This window comes from Panicum virgatum, chromosome 3N (genome assembly GCF_016808335.1).
Source record: "Panicum virgatum strain AP13 chromosome 3N, P.virgatum_v5, whole genome shotgun sequence".
In the NCBI taxonomy this organism is placed as follows: domain Eukaryota; kingdom Viridiplantae; phylum Streptophyta; class Magnoliopsida; order Poales; family Poaceae; genus Panicum; species Panicum virgatum.
This window is the reverse complement of record NC_053147.1, coordinates 53,838,316-53,860,288: the sequence shown is the minus strand read 5'-3', so window position 1 is coordinate 53,860,288 and position 21,973 is coordinate 53,838,316. Positions and strand designations below refer to the sequence as shown.

The following is a 21,973-nucleotide window of genomic DNA, read 5'->3' as shown; positions in this document are numbered from 1 at the left end:
TATGGTTTAGCTCCTGCTTGTTTGAGCTTCTAGCACTTTTTAAATTATTATTGATATTTGAGATCTCTAAAATCCAAATATTCCAAAGTTTTTTAACATACCAAGACGCTAGCAACTGCCAGCCTGTTCGGCTGAGCTGAATTGGTTGGGCTGGAGGTGTGGCTGGAGCAGCCAGCCAAATCAGCTCCAGCCAGCGCCAGCCAGGGCCAGCCAATTTAAACCTGGCTGATTCAGCTTGTTTTCAAAATCAAATAAAAAAAAGGCACTAACAACAGCATATATCTCAGTTCCATCTTACAGTACGCTTCTGCAATGAAGGGCTAATACATTTGGCACAACATGCACAGCTTGGAATGCAGTAGTAGACTGAATTATGGTCTTTTTCAAAGATAATGCTACAGACATAGTACAAGAAAAAGACACCTTTAACAATGTAATGACTCCTAATACTGCACTGTCTTGCCCCAGATATCCAAGCATGCTCTCGTAGTTCTGGCTTGGGAGCTTCACGTAATCTTCCCTCAAGGTCAGATCCAATCACATTGAAATATCTGGTGCAGAAGTCGAAATGTCGATTCAGACCAACTTATGAACATAGGTAGCACATGTACTGGAATAGATAAGGGTCTACACTCCATGGGATGCCATAGCCTCTAAACTCGGTAAGGTGTTTGATGTAATATTGTGATAGTACTTGTTAAGTTGTTGATGCTGTTAGAAACATTAGAGAAGCTACAGATACTTACAAATTCATCATTGCATTCGTAAAAAATAACTACAGAGACATGATATTAGATGGATGACCATGCCACTAATATTACAGTGTGCCATCAATGGATGCAAATTAAATTGTTAAAAACTTTACATTATCAAGTCCACTTAAGGCAGTTTAAGAAAGAGGCCATGAGAGCTAATGAAACAGATGACCATGATGACCAGCACAAGGTAATATTAATACAATTTTCCCTAGCAATGCATGTTTCAGGCGATTGTACACTAGAATGTAAAGGAGTAAAAGCCTGGATGCTCTCTACATTTGTGGAATAAAATAAGCTGATCTCCGATCCCAACATTTGTGGAATAAAATAAGCTGATCTCCGATCCCAAATCAAGTGTCAAACTGTCACCAAGCTAACGAGTACAGACTTACCTTCAGCTCCTCAAGAGTAAAGCCTCTCGCAGCCCTTGACTGACTTCATGTTATACTTGAGGCCAAACAACAGCAGAATGGTCATCGGTGCCCGGGGGCTGACTAAACTTGACGTACTTCAAATCTGAAAGCAGCTGAATAAACTTGATGCACTTCAAATCTGAAAGGAACAAAGGGCATCAGGGATAAACCCCTTCGTTATGATGCATCAATTGACACTCATTGGCATTGTAATTCGGATGTTCATAGTAAGCAGCTGATGCTAGTGAAAAACAGCTACACCTCAGGCACAATCATTGGTACATATCTTGCTGCGAAATGAGAATTTGGCATGTACGCCCTCAGACCATGCTCAGATCATGGTTAAGATGCTTCTTTTTTGCAGGATTAGAAGTTTGGTCGTATGTTAGGTTGGTGGTTTTCTTTTCTTTTCTCTCTGGATGTCCCAGTGCGCTCTTGGTCGTCATTTATCACCTTCTTGGTGGTTTTGTAACTTTGCGCTACGAGAGTTCTCTCGTGGTTACGTCGCTGTAATTTTCTTTCTCTTAATGAAATAAGTGCTAACAGGCACGTTCGCGAAAAAAAAAGACCATGCTCAGATCACTGGAATACCAAACTGTGTGCAGCCACTAATCATTTGAACACATAGTTTCAATATTGCAATCCTGACGACGCCGGCAGCGGGTCCGTGCACGCAAGGTTGAAAGGGAGCCGAGAGCAGTGATGTCTTACCGGACGGCTCGCGGAGGTCAGTGGTGGCGCCGTGGAGAGGTGTTGCCGAGATGGGCCGACGCAGTGCAGGCGGAGCTGCTACGTCGTCGTCGTCGCCGTACGGGGCGCCGGCTTCATGGGCGCCTTCTTTCCAGCGGCGCGCCTCCTCGACGCTCGTCCTGCAGGGCCAGGGGCGAAGCTAGAGCTAATGGGTGGGGGTGCCCAACTTCATCAAGACTCATATGATATTCAAATAAAGGATAATGTATTCTAATAATGGCAATACCAATTTAGTCAATGGTCAATACATACGATACGAAAACTAGTAGAGGCTAGGAAACAACACTCACCCGTCACAATCTGTAGTCCGTAGCAAAATAATTAAATAAACACGCCATTGATCACTTAGCCAAAAACCCAAAACGTTGACAAAAGATGTTCCATATAGCAAAATATATGATCGAACCTAAAGAAAAAAGAACAAATAGGTCAATTATTTAGCAAAGAAAATATAGGATTGTCCATTGAAAGTTAAAGTAGATGCACTATATTACCTCTTAGAGATCATATTTATGTTCTTTTCCTTCCATTATCATGAACCAATGAACCACAGCCTCATTGCTAACTTTCTTCATTTCTTCTTTCTCTATGTAGCAAATAAGTCTATGACTTAGGTGTTCATCACCCATACAATTAGACAAACTTGTTTTCACAATCTTCATGCTGGAAAAACATCTCTCAACTGTTGCTGTGGCGACAGGCAATACTAGCACAAGCTTCAAAAGTTGATAGACCAATGGGTACAAATGATATTTTCCGGTCTCAACCATTTTTTGAGAGAGCTCACCAATAGTGTTTATGTTGGAGAATCTGTCATCTGCTCTCACATCAGCAATGTAAAGGCGAAGTTGGTGGCTAAGGTCCCTCGAATCATCATTGCTAAAATCATCAGGATACAGTTTCGCTAAGCTCATCAAATTCTCCCCCATTGAAAGCTTGAAATGATTCTCTTGGATTGAAAGCGGCTGAGCAAACAAGCAATTGAGAGGTTGTCTCACTAAATCGGCTATCAAGCTCTTGAACTAACCAATCAATAATGTCATTAAAGCAATCCACTGCATAGTGATGCTTGTTTGTAATTCCTGATTTTTTTCTAGGCTGTCGAGGATCAATATATGTACTTTCCATTTCCACTCTATCTATTTCATGCAAGTCACAAAACTCATTCACTTCATCTAATAGTTTGTCCCAACCATCTCTTCTAAGATCATGTAAATGGAGTCTAGTGGAATTCACACATCCAATGGCATTCACAATGTCTTGATCCTTGCATTGCAATGCTAATGACAATGTATTTGTGGCAGTTAAAGTAGTCAATAAGAGATGCAAATAGAAGACAAAGTCAAAAGATTGGAAGTATACCAAAAGATTTGATGCTTGATCTCTATTCTTCCAATCTCTATCATCCTTTTCAACAACCTTTAGCACTTCAACTATTGTAGGAAACATGTTGACTAAACTTTTTAGAGTTTTATACTGAGAACTCCATCTTGTATCTCCGGGTCTTTGAAGACATTGCTCTTGATTTAACCCTGTCCCAGTCTCAAGTTGCCCACAACCTAAAGCCTTTTCTACTTGCTCATAATTGATATCTCTAATCATGTCCCTTCTCTTAGCCGATCCACCCACCACATTTAGTAAGATAGAAATCATGTTCAAAAAATTGCTAACACCTTTATGCTTTCTCATGGTTGCCACAATAACTAACTGAAGTTGGTGAGCAAAGCAATGCACATAATAAGCTGCTTTACTATCTCTCAAGATCAAAGATTGCAAGCCATTCAACTCACCTCGCATATTGCTAGCACCATCATATCCTTGGCCTCGACATTGCTTTAAGCTTATTTTAAACTTTGCAAGAAGAGAATCAATGGATGACTTGAGGTGGGAAGAAGTTGTTTCAGTCACATGCACAAGGCCAACGAACCTCTCTTTCACAATCCCACATTTGTCAACATACCTCAAGACCACACCCATTTGCTCTTTGCAAGAAACATCTCTTGACTCATCAACTAGCAAGGAAAACACATCACCCCCAAGTTCTTCAAGGATAGATTGCATAATCTCATTTGCAAAACATTCAACAATGTCCCTCTGAATTTCTGGAGCAAGCAAACAACTATTCTTTGTAGCATCTGTAGTCACGGCTTTGTGTAATATTGGATCATGTTCCGCTAAGCAATCATAGAACTCCTTGAAGTTCCCTCTATTGTAGGATTCTTTAGACTCATCATGGCCACGGAAAGGCAATCCTTGCTTCAACAGTAGCCTAGCAGTGTCAATGGATCCATTTAACCGAGTAAAGTACGCCCTCTTAGCAACTTCAGTGATCTGATTGTATTGTACATCTATATGTTGCTTTCTATGTAACAAATCATCACACTTCTTCATTGCATTATAATGTAAGCCACCAACCTCACCCATATGTGATCTTAGCCTTTCTTTCCTATGAAAACCATTCCAACCATTAACCACAAATACATCATATCCTGCATCTTTTTTTTCTCTAAACAAGAAACAATAAAAGCAATATACTCTCTGCGTTTTCTCACTGTATTCAAGCCAAGGACCAAACTCATCAAACCATTCTCGCATAAATCTCCTTTGCTTATCTTTCTCTCCAATATTTAGAAGAGGGAAATTTATTCCGCGAGGTTGACAAGGTCCATTCTCCAAGTATTTTCTTCTCACCTTTTCTCTCAGGTTAGGATGATAAGAATCAATTTCTTTCCTTAAACCGGGGTCATATTGAATCTTCTCATCCCAATTGATTTCATCTTCAGCCGGACAGCTAGCTTTCCGCTTAAAATATCTCTCCATAGTTATCTAAAATTTATTCATTTGCAAAATTAAATTGCAGCTCATAGTCTAACCTAAATACCAAATAAAATCGAAATGGACAAAGCGATTGAAATTGCATGATTCATGATGGTCAGTACTCACCTCTGTTTTGCCGTTTTGCGGCAGGGACACCTCGCGAGCAGCAGAGGTGCGTAGATTGGAGATGTGTCGGGCGGCCGGCGGCCTCCTGCATCCTGCCTGCCTGGGCGCGCGCCGCGCTGGGTGCCTCGCGCTGGCGTAGCCGCGTAGGGAGTTGGCGTGGTGGGCCGGGCGGCCGGCAGGGGCCGGGGCCGCGGCGGCGCGCGGCCGGCGGGCACCGGGCAATCGCGGACGGCGGAGCGCCTACGACTACGAGCGCGTATCCGCGTGCGACGGAGAGAGGCGTGCGAGGGTTTGGGAGGCTTCGACCGGAAGGAAGCTAGCTGATGGCAGGTTGCCTGTGTTTGCTTCTTGGGCTGTTGGGTGGGCTGGGGGTGCCTCGTCTTGGGCTTGGGGGTGCCAATAGGGCCAAATTCCAGAGCTTCTAAAAAATTTTTACAAATGGAGGGGGTGCCTGGGCACCCACGGACCACTATTGGGCTCCGCCCCTGTGCAGGGCCCCCTCTTCTCCCTCTGATCTAGGTGCGGCGTGGACGGTGGTGGCGACCACGATCCCTTGCAGCGCCGGCGGGGGCGGACGCCGCGACGGATGCGGTGGGGGGAGGGGCCGGCGAAGAGAACGACGGCAGCGCTGGGCGGTCGGGTGGCGCCGCCTAGGGGAGCGGCGGAGGCGTGGGGCAGTCCGGACGGCGCCATCGGGGCCGTCGGGGGCAGATGGGGGCATAGGCGGCTGGCAGGCTGGACTTACCAGCCGTTCAGCTTCAGCTGGACCGACGAACGGCTGGACCGCCGAACGGCTGGGCTGATCAGCCCAGCCCCGCCATTTCAGTGCATCCGAACGGCGCCTGCAGTTCAAAAGTATCCGGAACCGGAATTAGTTTTGTTTTCAGCAAGCCGTGACGTCACGGAAGAGCGCCATATCCGCCGTGACGGGCCGTGACGCCGATTCCACGTGACTCCACATCCGGCCCACGTCACCCGCCGCACCGACCGTCCTCGCTCAGATTGTCAGATTGGATTCCCCTGCTTGCGGTGCGCCGATTTTTGGACACTAGACAGCGACTGGGCACCGCCGCCCACTCTAGAATCCGGCAATGGAGCTCCGCGAGCTGGGCGGCACGGGCCTCCGCGTCAGCGCCGTCGGCTTCGGCGCCTCCCCGCTCGGCCACGTCTTCGGGGACGTGCCCCGCGACGCAGCCCGCGCCGCCGTCCGCCGCGCGCTCGACCTCGGCATCAACTTCTTCGACACCTCCCCGTACATACACGGAACCAGACACCCCCCTCGCCTCCCCTCCCCCTCCCCGCTCCGCGCTGACCCGCCCCCTCTCCGCCCGCCGGCGCGCAGGTACTACGGCGGCACGGTCTCGGAGTCCGTCCTCGGCGACTGCCTCCGCCACGCGGCCGTCCCGCGGGACCAGGTCGTCGTCGCCACCAAGTGCGGCCGCTACAAGGACGAGGGCTTCGACTTCTCCGCCGCCCGCGTCGCCCGCAGCGTCGACGAGAGCCTCGCGCGCCTGGGGCTCGACTACGTCGACATCCTCCACGCCCACGACATCGAGTTCACGAGCCTCGACCAGGTCGCCCGCCACCTGCTCGGCGGATTGCCGCGCCCACCCCTGCAGCTCGCGTAACGCAGGATGCGGTCGCTCTGCTGACGCTCACTGGTATTGTAGATTGTGAGCGAGACCGTTCCCGCGCTCCGGAAGATCAAGGAGAGCGGGAAGGCGCGGTTCGTCGGGATTACCGGGCTGCCCCTCAGCATCTACCCCTACGTGCTCGACCGGGTGCCGCCGGGCTCGGTGGATGTCATCCTGTCCTACTGCCACTATGGGGTCAATGACACCTCCCTGGTCGATCTGCTCCCCTACCTGAAGAGCAAGGGCGTTGGGGTTATCACCGCTTCGCCCCTTGCGATGGGTCTTCTCACGGATAATGGGCCCCCAGACTGGCACCCCGCACCGGAGGAACTTAAGGTATCCCCTTAACGTGATTTACGTTTGTTTAGTCTAGTGCCTGTTAATTGTAGAACAACCACAAACTAGTGTGTTGTAATTTTAATTATTGAAAACTCATTGCCCTGGATAGAAATTGAAATAGGTAGATGTGGGAGATAGCAGGCTATTCTTTGTCAGACTTCCTTGCAGTTGGTTCAGGGAGCATGACAAGGGGGATGGATTGCACACAGCATTTTTCATTGTATTGAGCAACTATTTAAAGGGTAAACTGGAGCAAAACTCAGCAGCTAATCTGCCTGATTGGTGTGGCACTTGCGCATGACCAATCATACTATCTAACAACCATGCAGAGCAGTGCACGATCTGTCATGCGCAAGTGCCATGCAAATTGGCAGATTATGTCCAGAGTTTAGCTGTACTTTTTCCTTTAAATAGTTTCTAAATACGATGGAAACCGCTGCTCTTTGAGCAGCACCAATCACTTGAGTTCATCTTCATTTTTTTTTGGTGTGTTTGCCTATGGGCTGCGCAAGCTCCGTGGTGAACTCCAACAATCCAGATAATTGATCTATCTTTAAACATCTAAGATTTTGAAAACAACAATAGAGAGATCAGAGGATCAAACCTGATCCTGGTATGGCAGGGCCAGTCAGCCTCCTAGTTTGTCACACCACCTGTTTTAGTGTTGTGGACATGTAATCAACTCACTGATTCAATACAGAGTATGTGTAATTTTACTGCCATTAGTAATCTTGATGTTTCACAGTACAATATGTGCACCACTACAATAATATTCTAAAACTACATACTCTAGATTATACCGGAAGTGTAATTTAATCATTCGGAGTCCATAAGGACTAACAATGAGGGGCTACAAAATTGCCAGGACATCTCTTGACTCGACATTCTTGATGATATCTATAGCTTGAATGAACTGTCTGGCTGCACGTTGAGAATTCTATTTGTCATCACTCAAGGATAAACTATCTGGTTGCACGTTGCGAATTCTGTTTGGTCATCGCTCCTTCCATATCTTGCTTAAGTTTTAACCTTATTTATAATAATTGCTTGTATTTATTATTCGAAGCTGTGCTAGATATTCAATTGACAAGTATAATGTTGCCTGTTATTATCAGTCGGCATGCAGGGCAGCTGCAGAGTACTGTAGCAAAAAGGGGAAAAGCATCACGAAGCTAGCTATGCAATACAGCCTGATGAACAACGAAATTTCTACAGTTCTTGTTGGAATGAACTCTTCAAAACAGGTACGTATTTCCTTATAGCACTTTGCCCTCTATGCAGCATATTCACAAAGCATGACCAATAAATTATGACCAGCATCTTATCAAACTCATAGGTTGGTTTTGGAAATGAGAAGGCCTATTATTACCTAAGCATGTATGTTGCATAATATAATTTCATGCTTCCTTTCTTAGCCTTATGCGAGTGAATCACCAGTTGACTGGCTCCTACTAAAATCAAAGTATAGTTGGCTAGATCTTATTACGCATGGTGTAATGAAAAAAATACTCTTTCCTTTCTAATATTAACGAGCAAGATATTTAGCATCCTCGTAGTATAATAAGAGTGTATCAAGCAGAGCAGTTAATCCTTAATATTTTATTATGGAGGACAGCCATCGTTGTGTTCGCTTGGTTGTGGCTGGTGCCTGGTGCTGATTTGTTATGAGAGAACATTACTGCTATCTGGCTGGTAGTTGGTGGCTGGTGCTGATTTAGTATGAAAGAACAGTACTGCTGGCTGGTTGGCTGACAAGCCAAGCGAACACAGCACATGTTATTTGGGACCACATTTTTCTTTTAAATAATATCTTTGTATAAGTTCCTATTTTGGTTTGCTAGTACAGGTACTTGATTGCCAAGTCTGTTCTCATATCTTCTAAAAAATTAAAAAATTTATTGATTTTTTTTATTGAGGGAAAAAAAGTATTTTCTGTATTTAGTCCCTTAGTGTATTGCCATATGATGAACATGTTGTGGTTTGGTGTTTGATTGATTACTAGTACTGAAGTACATGTATTGGAGCACTCCCATGTTGTTGGGCAATTTTGTCAATTTTGACTTCTAAGTTGTCACGGAAATTGCCAATACGTCTTGTGTTGTGTCCTTCTATGTGTTTATATTGTGGAAATAAGGCCCCCTTTGACACCACTCCATGGTGCTTTAGCTTCGTCACTGTTCATGCGCTGTAGCATACTGTAGCACGAAGCTAGTGAAGCTAGGGAAAACTAGCTTCACCAGCTTCACATGTTCCCCAAGTATCACTTGGGGGTCCGTTTTAGCTTTGTGATACAGTGCAGCACGGTGCCAAAGGGGGCCTAAGATGAGGCAGGTATCTATAATTCTATATATGCGGAAAGAAGTTTACCACTGGGTTTAGCAAACTTGAGGATGTAGAAGTGAATTTGAAAAGTTAATTCAATGATTACATCTCCCTTTTTTATTCCTTTCCGAAATGAGCTTAACAATGAGAGTTTTGCAGTCCTGTTTAAAGAATGTTATGTCATCATGGAGAATTTTTCCTGATAAGTTTTGGATGGCAAGAAGTGATTTCCCACATTAATGTCTTGTTCCTTGATACAAGGTGGAGGAGAATGTGGCTGCTGCATTGGAGCTGTCAACATCAGGCATTGACAAAGAACTTCTGCATGAAGTTGAAGCAATTCTTGAGCCTGTGAAGAACATGACTTGGCCTAGCGGCATCCAGCAAGCCTAATGTATGGTAGCAGCTTGGTCAGTTGAAACCTCCAGTGTGCTGGTCGATTCAGTCAATTGTGTGCATCCGCATCATTGACTGCTCAATTTGCAATCCTGGATAGTTGTTGATGAAAGCGAATGAAGGGGATTGTCGGGATTTTATGGGCATGAAAAAAACATGGACAATAAAAGATCGAAGCTGATCGCTGAATAAGCCTTTCGCATACGCGTGGGATGGATTAAAACATAATATTTTGGCTGCCAAACAAGCACATTGCATCCTACTTTTACAGCGAAACAAGGCGTTGTTGGATTATACACCACACGTGGATTCCAATTTTCTTCTTTCATTCATCTGTTATCCTGGAGATCCAATGTAAATTTATCTCGCTTCACTGTCGATACAGTATTTTTCAATATAAAAGTATGCAGATAGAAATTTACACAGCAAAAAGCTTGCTAGATTGAAGGTTCCCTATGCCTGATCAAAACTGGAACATGTTCTCTAAATCTGCCACCCAACAATTAGGAATTGAGAGCAACACGAAGCTGTGAAGATCAGAATACTTTGTTACCGCAGCTAGTTGTAAGTCGCTGCCAACTGCTACGAGGAAAGAAGAGCGTCCTATGAGTCCTTGGCCGCGCAGCCATGGTCGCCGAGGCCGACGACACCCTCCACCGCTGAGATGATCTTCGGCACCGACATGCCGCCGGAGAGAATGATCTCTGCAACAAATGTAATTCCCCCATTCAGATGAGTTCACATCAAGAAACCATAGGCACAACGAGACGACACACAGCCGTATCGACTATATACCGATGGCCTCCCGGACGGAGAGGTCCGGGATGATGACGTCGGCGCGGCTCATGAGGAAGATGTCGCCGAGGTAGAGGTTGTTGGTGGGCACGTAGACGCAGGCGAGCTCCTGGTCGCCGCGGACGCCGGCGCCGCGCAGCGCCACCGTCGACGTGATGAAGCCCAGCGCGTACTCGCCGATCCTGGGGTGCCGGATGATCACCACCTCCTTGAAGGCCCGTGAGCTCTGGTCTGAAACCATGGACACTTGCACGTGTGAGTAGACAGACACTACAAGAAAACTAGTCATTCGTCCATGAGCATTAGTACCGGTCGTTTTTAGGACCGGTACTAAATGATCTTGAGGGTGCATTTAGTACCGGTTATAAATTTTGACGCCTCCTGCTGCCATTTAGTACCGGACCATAACACCAGCCGGTACTAAAAGTCATCATTTAGTATCGGTTGTTGTTTTGGCCAGGTACTAAAATGGCGAGGTCATTTAGTACCGGTCAATAACACCGGCCGGTACTAAAGGGTAACATTTAGTACCGGTCGACGTCTTGGCCCGGTACTAAATAGGCCTCCATGGCTTATATAAAAGGAAAGCATCTCGCACTTAGTCACATGAGATGTATTGGCGGGATGACAAAAGAAGTTACATGCGAGGCTTGACATTGTGAGTTCGAATCCTCACAATTGCATGTATTTTTTCTTCTTTGGGTGATGGATTTAGTACCGGTTGTTGCGACCGGTACTAAAGTATCCTGCATTTAGTACCGGCCAGCTGGTACCGGTTGCTTCAACTGGTACAAACAAAGCCCTATGACCGGTACAAATAGCCAATTTTCTGGCTATGAGAGCATCTACTACTCTACTAGCTAGTGTGGATTCACGAAGAACGAGATCAACTTGGCATGCCAAAATTTTTGGTCGCAATGGTTTTGTACCTGGCGATATCGCGGCGCTGATCTGCTTGGAAGCCGAGTAGATGTGGCGCACGAGGGGCATCCTCTTGATGAAGAACTCGCCGAGGCCAAGGAGCGATGCGCCCAGCCACGACGACATGAACACGCCGATGAGGAAGATGAAGGTGATCGAGGTGACAAACCCAAGACCTGCCAAAAAGAATATGATGAAGCTGGTCATCATCAATTGTAGGGGGAAAATTACTGAATCTACCATGATTCATTTCTGATCACAAGTCATTCCCCCAGATCGGGTCAACGTGTGTACCGAATAGATGTATCCCGAGGTGGATGTAGATGGGCGAGAAGAAGCCGTCGACGAAGCGGATGAACCACCACGTCGTGTAGAAGGTGATGGCGATCGGGAGCAGGATGACGCTGCGACAACAGAGTGCCAAGCACTGGTTCAGTGATCTGAGAATGGTTACTGTAGAATTGGTATGAGACGCGCACCGACCATCCGGACATGAACTTCTTCCACGCCCAGCTCCGAATCACTCTCGACAATGCCTGCACAATCAGAAAGAAGGAGCCATCATCTGTCTGTAAACGCGAGCTTTGCATGTCTTCAAAAGGGAAAACACGCAAAATTCTCAATTCTGCCCTGAAACCCGCACATAAAACGCAAAATGTACATGACCAGAAACATGTGTTCGTTTAGGACATGTGAATTTTGTACGATTTTTGCGAGTATCAATGCTGCTGGTTCCTGCAAAAATCATGTGTTCCAGATCGATCAATGGTGCCAGAATCTGCTGTTTTTCCTACGCCCCTATATGATCCAGAGTTCAGTATCTCCGGCACGAACAACCAACCAATGTTCAGGAGCAGTCACTCGATACGACCAAGACGGTCAGATCAAAATTCGAGTCACCTCGATGCCGGTGGGGTGGTGGTGCAGGTGGAGCGCGCGCGCCGAAGCGGCGGGCGGCGGCGGGCCGGCCATGACGACGGGCGTGGTCGGCTCGGAGTCGTCCTCGTCGCCGGCGGCGTGCTCGCCGGCCACCACCGGGAGGAGCAGCTCCCGGTCCCTCTCCCTGCCGGCCATCGCGCTCGCTCCCGGATCGATCCAGGACAGCAGCAGGACGAAACGGACGTGTCGCGAGCGTGGCCCAACCGCACTATTTTTGCGCGCCAAGTGCCCGACGGAAGTGCTGGATCGGGCGGCTGGGCCGGGCCCACCTCCAGCGGACATGGTGAAGTTGCAATGCTAGTGGTGGAAGGCTTGCCTGGTCGAGGATCGCCACGTGTGTCTGAGTGCGTGGGCCCACCCTTCCATTTGAGTGTACACGTCAGCTAAAGGCGCCGGTTCTTCTCGTTGCTAGCCTACATGGAGTCTTTAATAATAAACCATATCATTTTGGAGGATGTGGCATGGTGAGTTCATACTTCGTACATGAATTCACATATATGCCCCTTCATCATGTGAAAGACAAATGTCATTTTTTAAAGATAATTAATTTTCAAATACTAAAAGATACATTTTATGATAGTTGATTTCATTGTGAACCAATAAATGTCATTTTTTATATTATCAATCTTTATATTCTTTTTACTATACATAGTCAAAGTTTAAAATATTTTACTTGAAAAAAAACTAAAAATGTCTATACTTTAGGATAGAGGAAATACTTTTTATTTTAATTTTCTTTTTTTACAAATTTTATTTTTTATGATAATATAGAACCAATAGTGGTCGACTGGTGGTGCATCTATCCTGTATCTGTTTTAAATATTACATAATATTCCTATCCGGCAATCTGAAATTGCTCAAAAGTGTTTTTATCATATAAAAGAATTACCACAACATGTAGTCAGTACGGCCTGTTTCTTTGGTCGTTGGAGGCACGAATGAGTTTGCCCAAGAAAACTTTTTATGCCTGAAGGTAGCTTGAGATTTTGATTGTTTTGCCTTGTGAGGCAAGGCTAGAGCTGGAAAGTTCGGTTGGTATGGTGCATGTGTCTGGGATAAATTAAAATAGTCTTTACCTATATAAATTAAGTTTTATAGACCTTATCTTAGATAACTAGCTCAACAATAACTAAACTAGTAAGCTCTTGCAACATATTGTAGTTTATTTTAGACAAAATTTGAAACTTTTCGACATTACGAAGTCAGACATGGCATATTATTTCTTTATGAAGGTTTACTTTTTTCAGGAAGAGTTGGATGCGTTGATCAGCCTCTTAGACTTGAGGTTTATAATATAATTATATAAATAGATAGATAGACACGGATCATCTATAACTCCTTGTTATTACTCTCCCTTTTGGCAATTTACGTGCTGTGTCGTACAAACAGGAGTCGTATTAAAAATCAACACATACGTACAAGAACCAGTCGCTGTCGGCACTAAACATCTGATCAAGCTTAATGAAGAGCTTATCCATCAGACCATCGCCATCAGAATCGATCCCTACAAGGGCTACAAGTCTATAACAGCACGATTCCTTGGTGAATGAAGATATCGTCACATTTACCGCACACAGCTACCACACGGTGCTCTCATGTGTCCCAACACCAATGTAGATACATTCACCCATTGCAAAGCTCCTATTACCGCCGGTTCAAAAGTAGGTGGTTGTAGTGGCTGTTGAAATTGATGGTGAAAGCGAGCATCACTGTTGGTTCATAATATGAAACCGGCTGTGACAGATACGGAAGGTATCACCATCTTTTATATTTTTCTCAAGTAGTGACAAATCTCTCTGATGGCACTCCTCTCTCCCTCAGACACTTCCCTTGCTAGTCTCCAATCACTCTCTCTTTTCCCTCTCTTTGGGACTGTAGATCCACTATCTCCATGTCCCCCTCTCCTCGCCCCTTGCTCGCAGTGGCAGTGGGGCAGCGAGGGGTGGCGGTGCCTGGTCCCCCACTCTCTATCGCTCTGCGGCGGTGGCGAGCGCGAGCGGTTGCGGTAGTAGCACGAACAAAGGAGGTGACTGCGTGAATCCACGTGGTGGTGTGCAGGTGGCGTCTGGTGCAATGACGCACAGGCGGGGTGAGCAAGATGGTGGTGGGCGAGGTGGCCACAAGCGGGGACTTCAGCGAGTGGGCGTGGAGTGAACAAGGTGGCGGCAAGCGAAGCGGCTGTGAGCGCGGTGTCGGTGAGCGAGACTGTTGCGAGCTAGAGAGGTAGCCGCGCGTGGGACCGAGTCCCCCGTGGTGGCGAGCGGACGACACTCGTGGGGTAGCAGGATCTGCGAGCGTCGTTTTTTTTCTATGTGAGTACAGTACCAGGGGTAGAGCCACCACTAGAGCGAGCTAGGGCAGCCGCCCTAGACCCCTCTAGGCAAGGTCCAAAGCCTATCTATCAACATCAGAGGTAGCGGGGAAGAAGAAACATGGAAAAAGGAGTAAGAGTTCTTACAAATTGTTCGATACCCTTCCTTCTCGCATACACTTTGTATTTAACCAGCGATTCTCTTGCAATTACATGAGTTGGGCCTCATATGTGCGTGCAAACACATCTAGCGAACCCATTCGCTGCCGCCAAAATAGACACTAGGCCTCCTGGTGTGGTTGCCCATAATAGTAGATGCTTCCTCCGGTTCGTGAGTCATGAGACTCAGATTGGGCCATTGGGGCATTGGGCAAGAGGACTTCGTGGCCTCGTGAGCCGTCCAGTCGAGAGGCCTACGGCGTCTTAAAGGGTTTAGCCTAGCGCCCAGTCCAGTGCTGCGACTTCTTGCCACCAGACACCGCTGGCAACTTCGGCAGTTCACCATCCACCCCTCCCCCCGCCTGCAGTCCCACTCAGGCACTCATGCTGGCGCGTCGCTACCGTTGCGCGACGGCGCCGCACCCGTCCGTCCTGCAGCCCTGCCTCGGCACCCGCTAGCTACGCCAGCGGATCCCGTGCGCTACCGCCGTGGGCGCCTGCAGCCAGGCAGCAAGCCTCGGCGTCTCGCTCTAGCTTGCGCTGCTGCCGTGGGCGCCTGCAGCCAGGCAGTAAGCCTCGGCGTCTCGCTCTTGCCGTGCAAAAATTTTATCGTAGAACTCCGCGATAGGTCATTTTCTAGACTGGCTTCGCCACTACTACCGGGTAATAAACCGGTGATGTTGGGTACAACCGTCATCTGTGATCTAAGTCTAACGATGGTTAAAACCGACGGTGATAGTGTTTTTAAAACCGCTGGTTTTAGGTGCATAGTCGGAGCAGTGCAAAAACCACACAACCGTCCTTGAATTGTGGAAAACGATTGAATGTCATGGCCTCGCGGGCTACACGTAGGAGGTAGGACACAGCTCTGATTTCGATGTGCACGATGGAGCTTTACCTGATCCAATTTAGTTGCAGTCGTGAACCACCACCATACATCGTAGATAAAATTTCATCTGCGACACATGGTGACATAGAGAATATTATTTGTTTTTCTATACTGAATCTTAAAAACACAACTGCATAAGAAGAAAAAAAAAAGGTGAATTGCCACTGCATGTTGCGTTCCCTCTGAGCTTCTCTGATGCGTTTTTGCCTCTTGCCAACTTCAGACAAAACCCAGAGCTTAGCCTTTATGGATTTTAGATCCGCCGCCGATCAATCCTACTAGGAACGGACAAACCCCATAGCCGCCCGGCATCGATCCCTGCCACTGCAACCTGACATCCTCGGCAAACTCATTACTAAATAAATAGTATTCTCTTTGTTTCAGTTGGATATTTCGATGTACTAGAATAGGACTTTGACCAACAATGAGTCTATTATTTTTTGTTTATCTGATATAAACCCATAATCATAGAAAATTACTTTTTTGAATACTTAAAGTTTATATCCTGAAGGTTTGTCCTAACCAAACCAAATAAGCCTTTTATATATAAAAAAAGGATCACTGTTTCCAGAGGAGTTCAGTTAGCTCAGAATACAGATGCAGAACATTTGGTCACACAAGTTTGAATCCTCCTCCAATTGAATTTGAACCCGTATTTGTTCTGCATTAACTATATTCATATAATTTATCCAAGCTACTATGTTAGGACAAAAACTAATAAATTTTGAGATAAAATAAGTTTTGATGGGAGTTAGTAGATGTAGACCCCCCCTGGCCCCTGACGTCTCCTCCCTCCAACCCCGGTCTCCCCTTTTTGAAAAGCCCAATCACCTTCTTATTTCCCTGTGCTTAGTGGCGCCCCATTCCACAAAGCTGACACCTGCTCTCCTCCACCTACCCAAAATCCTCCTCCATCTTCCTGCTCCGGCTCAGTCCAATCCTTCCCTTCCCCTTCCCTTTTCGGCTTCGGCCAATCCACCGACCGACCGATCATCAGCCACCCAGCGAGAGATTTCTTCCATCTTCTTCTCTAGAGCTCTCGCATGGTTCCTTCCGCTGCGCTCGCTTTCTTGGAGCAGAGCAGGTAGCTGCTGCCACCATACGATGATCCGCGAGTTCCTGGCCGTGGCGGCGCGCGCGGCGCTGGAGTGGACGCTGGCTACGCTGCTGCTCGCCAACGGCGCCGCTTTCTGCCTCATCGCCGCCGCCGCCGCGCGCCTCCGCCTCGGCCCGCCCTGCATCCTCTGCGCCCGCGTCCACCGCCTGCTCCGCCCCGCCTCTGGCCCGGCCGGCGAGGAGCGCGCCGCCCTGCGCCTCCTCCTCTGCGACGCCCACCTCGCCGCCGTCGCCGACACCGATCGCCGCGGCGGGGACGCGGGGAAAGGCCGGCTGACGGAGGCCGGTGATCCGGCGGACAAGGTCTCAGGTAAACCTTCCCCTCGATCCCAAACTTCTCCTCTGCTCGTTGCTTTGCTCCCGGTTGATTGATCTCTGAACTTTCTCGAAACAAATTAGCATTATCCAGTATAATTCAATGATGCAATTATGACCTTATAATTGGGTTGAGAACTCCATTTGACGTGGGTAGTTGATGCCGTCGCAAATTCGCAATCAAGTACTAATAGGGCTGGAACTGGAATTGATGAATCACTCTGAATTATGGATGGTGCATCCTCGCTTGTTTTGGTTGGTGCAACAAGAACCTTAATAAAACGAAAATTAAATTCTAAATTAACAAGAAAAGGAGACAATTAGCTTATAGTAGTTCAATGAGTAGTCAATAAGAGGTCTAGTTTCAAGTGAACTTTCGCCGATGCCCGGTTCAATCACTGCAAAGGTTGTTCGATTGTTGATGATTCAATGCAACAGTTGGGCTGGCTACACCGTCAATTTCAACTGTAGTAACAAGCCGTATTTATGCCAGTGAGTGGCATTTGTCAAATGGCCACGGTCACAGATTCATTGCCATTGAACAATGCTTGGTTTGTTAGAACAAACGTCAAAAAGGTTCAGTTCTAGAGACCGTGCGAGGTCCATGGTTAAAGGGTTTAGCAGAGGTCTGATCTGACCCTCAAATGTACAACATAAAGAGTTTGTATGGAAAAACTAATGTTGTTTAGTATGGAACAAAAAACCAAATGACTTAACAAACTTTTATGATGTTCACAAGTCACCATTGATGTACTAAACAAACTCTGATCTCTGATGCACCAAATGACTCTGAATGTCACTCAATCAAGCAGCCTTGATGTTCACCACTGGCTCACTGCAGGCATGGAGACCCACCGCGTCGTCTCCATCGGCAGCGAGATCTGCGAGCAGGACCACGACGTCGACGACGGCGTCCAGCCACGCGCCGCCGGCGGCAGCCATATCGCGAGAACCAGCAGCATCGAAGACGGCGGCAGCGGCCCGCTCGTGTCCCTCTTCGAGCTGGCCCCGATCGTCGCGCAGCCGCGGGGCGGCGGCGGCGACGGCGGCGACTCCTCCGTGGACCCAGCCACGGCGCCGGAGCTGGTGGCCGTGGACGGCGACGAGCGCCTCACCGTCGGGCAGGTCGTCTCCGCGCTCCGCGACCAGAGGCGGGAGCTGGAGGCGCTGCGCGCGGAGCTCGCCGCCGAGCGGCGCGCGCGGGTGGAGGCGGAGGAGTACCAGCGGCAGCTGGAGGAGCAGGGCGAGCTGGACCGGGAGGCGGTGCGGCTCGCCATGCAGCTCGTCCACGAGAGCGAGACGGAGAAGCACGGCCTGCAGCGGCAGCTCGACGCGTGCAGGGTCAGGGCCCAGCTCTACCAGTCCGAGACCGCCGCCGTGGACGACAACGACGACTTCGCCGGCGGCGAAGGATGCTTCCGCCGGGGGGCGAACGGGGGCGACGACGGCAACAACTACCAGTCGCTTGTGGACTTCTTGCCGGGGTCGATGTACTCCTCCTCGCCGGACCTGGCCAACCTCCTTAAACTCTACACCGAGTCCGGCAACGGCGGTGGCCGTCGCCGTAAGAGGGATGATCACGACGAGCCGGCCGTTGCGGTGGTTGAGGAAGCAGAGGAGGAAGAGGAAGTCACGGCCGTCCCCGTCTCTGTCACGGCTGCCACCGAATCCAGCGGGAATGCTGATGCGACCACCGCCATTGTTGCTGAATCTGTACATGAACGAAGCACCAATAGTTGTCACACTGAGACAGTTGCTGAAGCTTCTTAGCTCGTCACGACATCACTGCCATCTCTTGTAAATTGGTTTCTCTTGTGTAAAATTCACCTTCTATTTCCTTTTGTTTTGCATACACAGATTGAAAGCTTGGGTGGGTGTGCCAGTGTGTGTGTATGTTCATACATGTAAACTGTTTGTCCGTGGAGGGGAGGTGTTTAAGGAGAAGAAATTTTGAATCTTCAAGATGATTTTCCGGACAGTGTCGCAGAGTGGGAAGATGCTGTTACAGTGTAGCATAGCATCCTTCGATGGCGGTAGTGCGCCTTTGGTGGCTCTTGAAGAACACACACAATATTTTTAGGCGTACAGCTTTAGTACTACTTGCCTGATAGATACTCCCAAAATAGACCTTTTTTATTTTTCGAGATTTATAGATTTTGCTATGTGTCTAGACATATATTATATTTTGATGCATTACAAATACTATGAATCTAAAAAAGTTAAAATTGTCATCAGCCTTTTGTGTTATGAATGACTTTTATGGTAGGCCACCAGGCTCTCCAGCATAGTTGGCTATCTATGAGCGCAGCGTCCATCAGCTAAATTTAGGAAAAAATCCTTCCGACCTCCCTCAACTATTGCCATTATTCGATTTACCTCCTTCAAATAGAAAATCGGATGTTTATCCATTATTCAATTTACCTCCTTCAACCAAAAAAACCGGATGATTATGCTCTTTGAACTATGGAAACCAACCAATTTACCTCCCTAGGCCGTGTTTGGTTACAGGTCTTGTCAAGTTTACACAAAAAGACAAACGCCCGCATGGAGTACTAAATGAAGTCTATTTGCAAAACCTTTTCAGGGATGGGTGTAACTTTTCGAGACGAATCTAGTGGCGGTAATTAATTGATGATTTGCTACAGTAATGCTATAGTAACCATCCTCTAATCGCGCGGTCAAAGGCCTCATTAGATTCGTCTCGCGATTTACACGGGGGGTTGTGGAGGTGGTTTTGTAATTAGACTTCATTTGGTACTCTAAATTAGCGGTCAAAGCGTGCTACAGTATTTCCATGCAAAAAACCAAACACGGCCTCTAGATGGTTTTCAAAGCGATTTTGGCTGATGTGGCATCGCGCTAGCTATCGTGGCACCACATCAGCCATAAGAGAGGTAAATTTAATTTTCACGATAGCTCAGGGAGATCCCTCAGATTTTACAAAAAATTGTAGAAATATTTTTTTAAAAAAATACAAATATTTTTCTTAAATAAATGTACATTTAAAAATACCAAAATATTATTTAACAATATAAAATCATAGAAAGTTTATTTTAAGTAAAAAAATACGAACCATCGTGCAAATTTTAAAGATGATTAATTAAAATCCAATTCTTGGCTAATTAATCGATGGCTGTTTTGATTGCCATCAATCGTCGATGAATTTGTATACACAAATCTTTGCACTAAACGCTAATGGGCCTCCTGAACTATTGCAAAAGTTCAATTTACCTCTCTCGTGGCTAACATGGTGCCATGTAGGACAGCTAGCAGCGCCACGTCAGCCAAAATTGCCTAGGGAGGTAAATCGGCTGGTTTCAACATCTAGTTTTCTGGTTGAAGAAGGTAAATCAAATAATAACAATGGTTGAGGAAGGTCGGAACAACATTTTTCCATAAATTTATAGCATTTCTCAGCCCACGTGAGAATTCAGGCCATATGTTAGTTATTGACGTGTTCTTATACAACAGCATGTAGTTGCACAATCCAAAAAAAAAATCCAACCAGCAATGTGAGGATCGCAAATGGGCAAAATTCGGTAAAGAACAAGTGGTCCAAGAAAATTTAGGCCAAAAGACGTCTTGTATGTACTCCTATTGACCGAGAATATAACTACTCCATCCGTCCTGAAATGTAAGTCATCCTGGGAATGTTTTACTGTGTCCAGATTCATAGAATGTTCAATGAATCTTGACAAATAGTTTGTCTAGATTCAGAGAATGTTCAATGAATCTGGTAAAATGCTAGAATGACTTACATTTCAGAACAGACAGAGTACATGTTAAGATTTGTTCTAAGTCAAAAATTTTGAACTTTACCTTAACGGATAGAAGTAATGTTAATAGGTCCACCATGAAACCAACTACTATAACTAACTTTTATTTAAAATAAATTATTTTAAAAGATATTATTGGTTACAACAAAAAGATTTCACTTAGAGCCAATCTAAATGTAGCTCTATTTTGGGACGGACGGAGTAGCATGATTAATAATAATTAATTATGATGAATTTATATCGTATGAGATACGCTAGCATGACCTTGACTAAGAAATAGAGGCAAAGCAAAAGAGATCCATGAAAGAACCAAAACAAAAGCGCAAATATTAAGGGTCATGCGCGTGGGTGCGTGAGGACCAGTCGCACAGTGCCCATGCGCGCGCCGCACTGTTCGTGGGCCGCTTGGTGGGTTTCGCTGGCCCATTGGAGGGTTTAAGACCCAGTTTTCTCTTTTTTCTTTTCCTCGTAGAAGTTCTAATGAATTTCTTTTGTTCCAGTGCAATATTTTTTCATTTTAACGGTAAGATCGGATTCAACTAAACAAAGTTTAATTTTTGTTCCAATCGAACTTCTTTTCAAACGGAACAATTTTGTGCCAATCATGAAAAAAGTTGTGGGCCGACCGTCCAAAAAGAATTTACGGCCTAGCTCACCCCTGCACCTTCTGTGATGGATCTGCTTGGGGTCACACAAGTGACCCAAACATCGCCCAACAAAAGCCGGTTGTGGGTTTAAACTTTGAAGGACCAAAATCATATTGATGCATATTTCCACTTGTGCTCGATTCAGCCCACAACAAGAAGTCTGATTCGGTCTTCCTATTTCACTTGGTCTGCTGGCATACGGTATTCTGTTTCTACTCTGTTTTGTCCTATGTGTTGTCTCATATTTTTATTTTTCTTTTGCTTTAATTTGCTTTTTTCCTTGCAATATACAGTATTCCGTTTCTACTCCATATCCTGTCATTTTTATTTTCTATTGTTTTTAGTTATCTGTTCCTTTTTATTCTCATTTGTAAATTCTTCCTATTCCTTCCTTTCATTTTATCCTTTTCTTTTCCTTTATTTTCCTATACTTTTTATTTTTATTTTTATTTTTTTGTTCTTCTCACCCATTCATTTTTGAATAATACTAACTTTTATTTTCTTCACTTTTTATTTTTTCTTATGTATTCTTCTATTTTCTTTTTCTTAT

At 46.3% G+C, this 21,973-nt stretch overlaps 3 protein-coding genes and 1 long non-coding RNA gene across 4 annotated transcripts; 2 read left to right on the top strand and 2 right to left on the bottom strand.

The window, feature by feature from the left end:
• Positions 1–273: 273 nt before the first annotated feature.
• LOC120663350 lies at positions 274–2,044 on the bottom strand. Its single transcript, XR_005670483.1, has 3 exons — positions 1,883–2,044; positions 1,151–1,310; positions 274–551 (listed from the first exon to the last, which is right to left on the bottom strand). It is a non-coding gene; the product is annotated as an uncharacterized LOC120663350 (long non-coding RNA).
• Positions 2,045–5,849: 3,805 nt separating this feature from the next.
• Positions 5,850–9,976, top strand: LOC120666191 (L-galactose dehydrogenase-like). The gene is made up of 5 exons (XM_039945978.1): positions 5,850–6,116; positions 6,207–6,438; positions 6,535–6,834; positions 7,953–8,081; positions 9,421–9,976. Exons 1-5 carry the CDS (start codon positions 5,956–5,958, stop codon positions 9,550–9,552), a joined length of 954 nt encoding a protein of 317 aa, XP_039801912.1. The 5' UTR covers positions 5,850–5,955; the 3' UTR covers positions 9,553–9,976.
• Positions 9,861–12,410, bottom strand: LOC120666192 (protein LIKE COV 1-like). The gene is made up of 6 exons (XM_039945979.1): positions 12,172–12,410; positions 11,755–11,807; positions 11,566–11,675; positions 11,280–11,447; positions 10,351–10,581; positions 9,861–10,259 (listed from the first exon to the last, which is right to left on the bottom strand). Exons 1-6 carry the CDS (start codon positions 12,343–12,345, stop codon positions 10,159–10,161), a joined length of 837 nt encoding a protein of 278 aa, XP_039801913.1. The 5' UTR covers positions 12,346–12,410; the 3' UTR covers positions 9,861–10,158.
• Positions 12,411–16,390: 3,980 nt separating this feature from the next.
• On the top strand, positions 16,391–18,967 carry LOC120666190. The gene is made up of 2 exons (XM_039945977.1): positions 16,391–16,995; positions 17,842–18,967. The coding sequence occupies exons 1-2, from the start codon at positions 16,674–16,676 to the stop codon at positions 18,768–18,770; spliced, it is 1,251 nt and encodes a 416-aa protein (XP_039801911.1). The 5' UTR covers positions 16,391–16,673; the 3' UTR covers positions 18,771–18,967.
• The last annotated feature ends 3,006 nt before the right edge of the window (positions 18,968–21,973 follow it).

Excerpts from the sequence above, each read along its gene's own strand:
- LOC120666191 (XM_039945978.1), top strand. The coding sequence starts at position 5,956 with ATGGAGCTCCGCGAGCTGGGCGGCACGGGCCTCCGCGTCAGCGCCGTC. Across the intron at positions 6,117-6,206 it reads AACTTCTTCGACACCTCCCC|GTACTACGGCGGCACGGTCT; the intron begins GTACATACACGG and ends GCCGGCGCGCAG. Across the intron at positions 6,835-7,952 it reads CCGCACCGGAGGAACTTAAG|TCGGCATGCAGGGCAGCTGC; the intron begins GTATCCCCTTAA and ends TGTTATTATCAG.
- LOC120666190 (XM_039945977.1), top strand. The coding sequence starts at position 16,674 with ATGATCCGCGAGTTCCTGGCCGTGGCGGCGCGCGCGGCGCTGGAGTGG. Across the intron at positions 16,996-17,841 it reads TCCGGCGGACAAGGTCTCAG|GCATGGAGACCCACCGCGTC; the intron begins GTAAACCTTCCC and ends GGCTCACTGCAG.
- LOC120666192 (XM_039945979.1), bottom strand. The coding sequence starts at position 12,345 with ATGGCCGGCAGGGAGAGGGACCGGGAGCTGCTCCTCCCGGTGGTGGCC. Across the intron at positions 11,676-11,754 it reads AAGAAGTTCATGTCCGGATG|CGTCATCCTGCTCCCGATCG; the intron begins GTCGGTGCGCGT and ends CTGTTGTCGCAG. Across the intron at positions 10,582-11,279 it reads CAGCGCCGCGATATCGCCAG|ACCAGAGCTCACGGGCCTTC; the intron begins GTACAAAACCAT and ends CCATGGTTTCAG.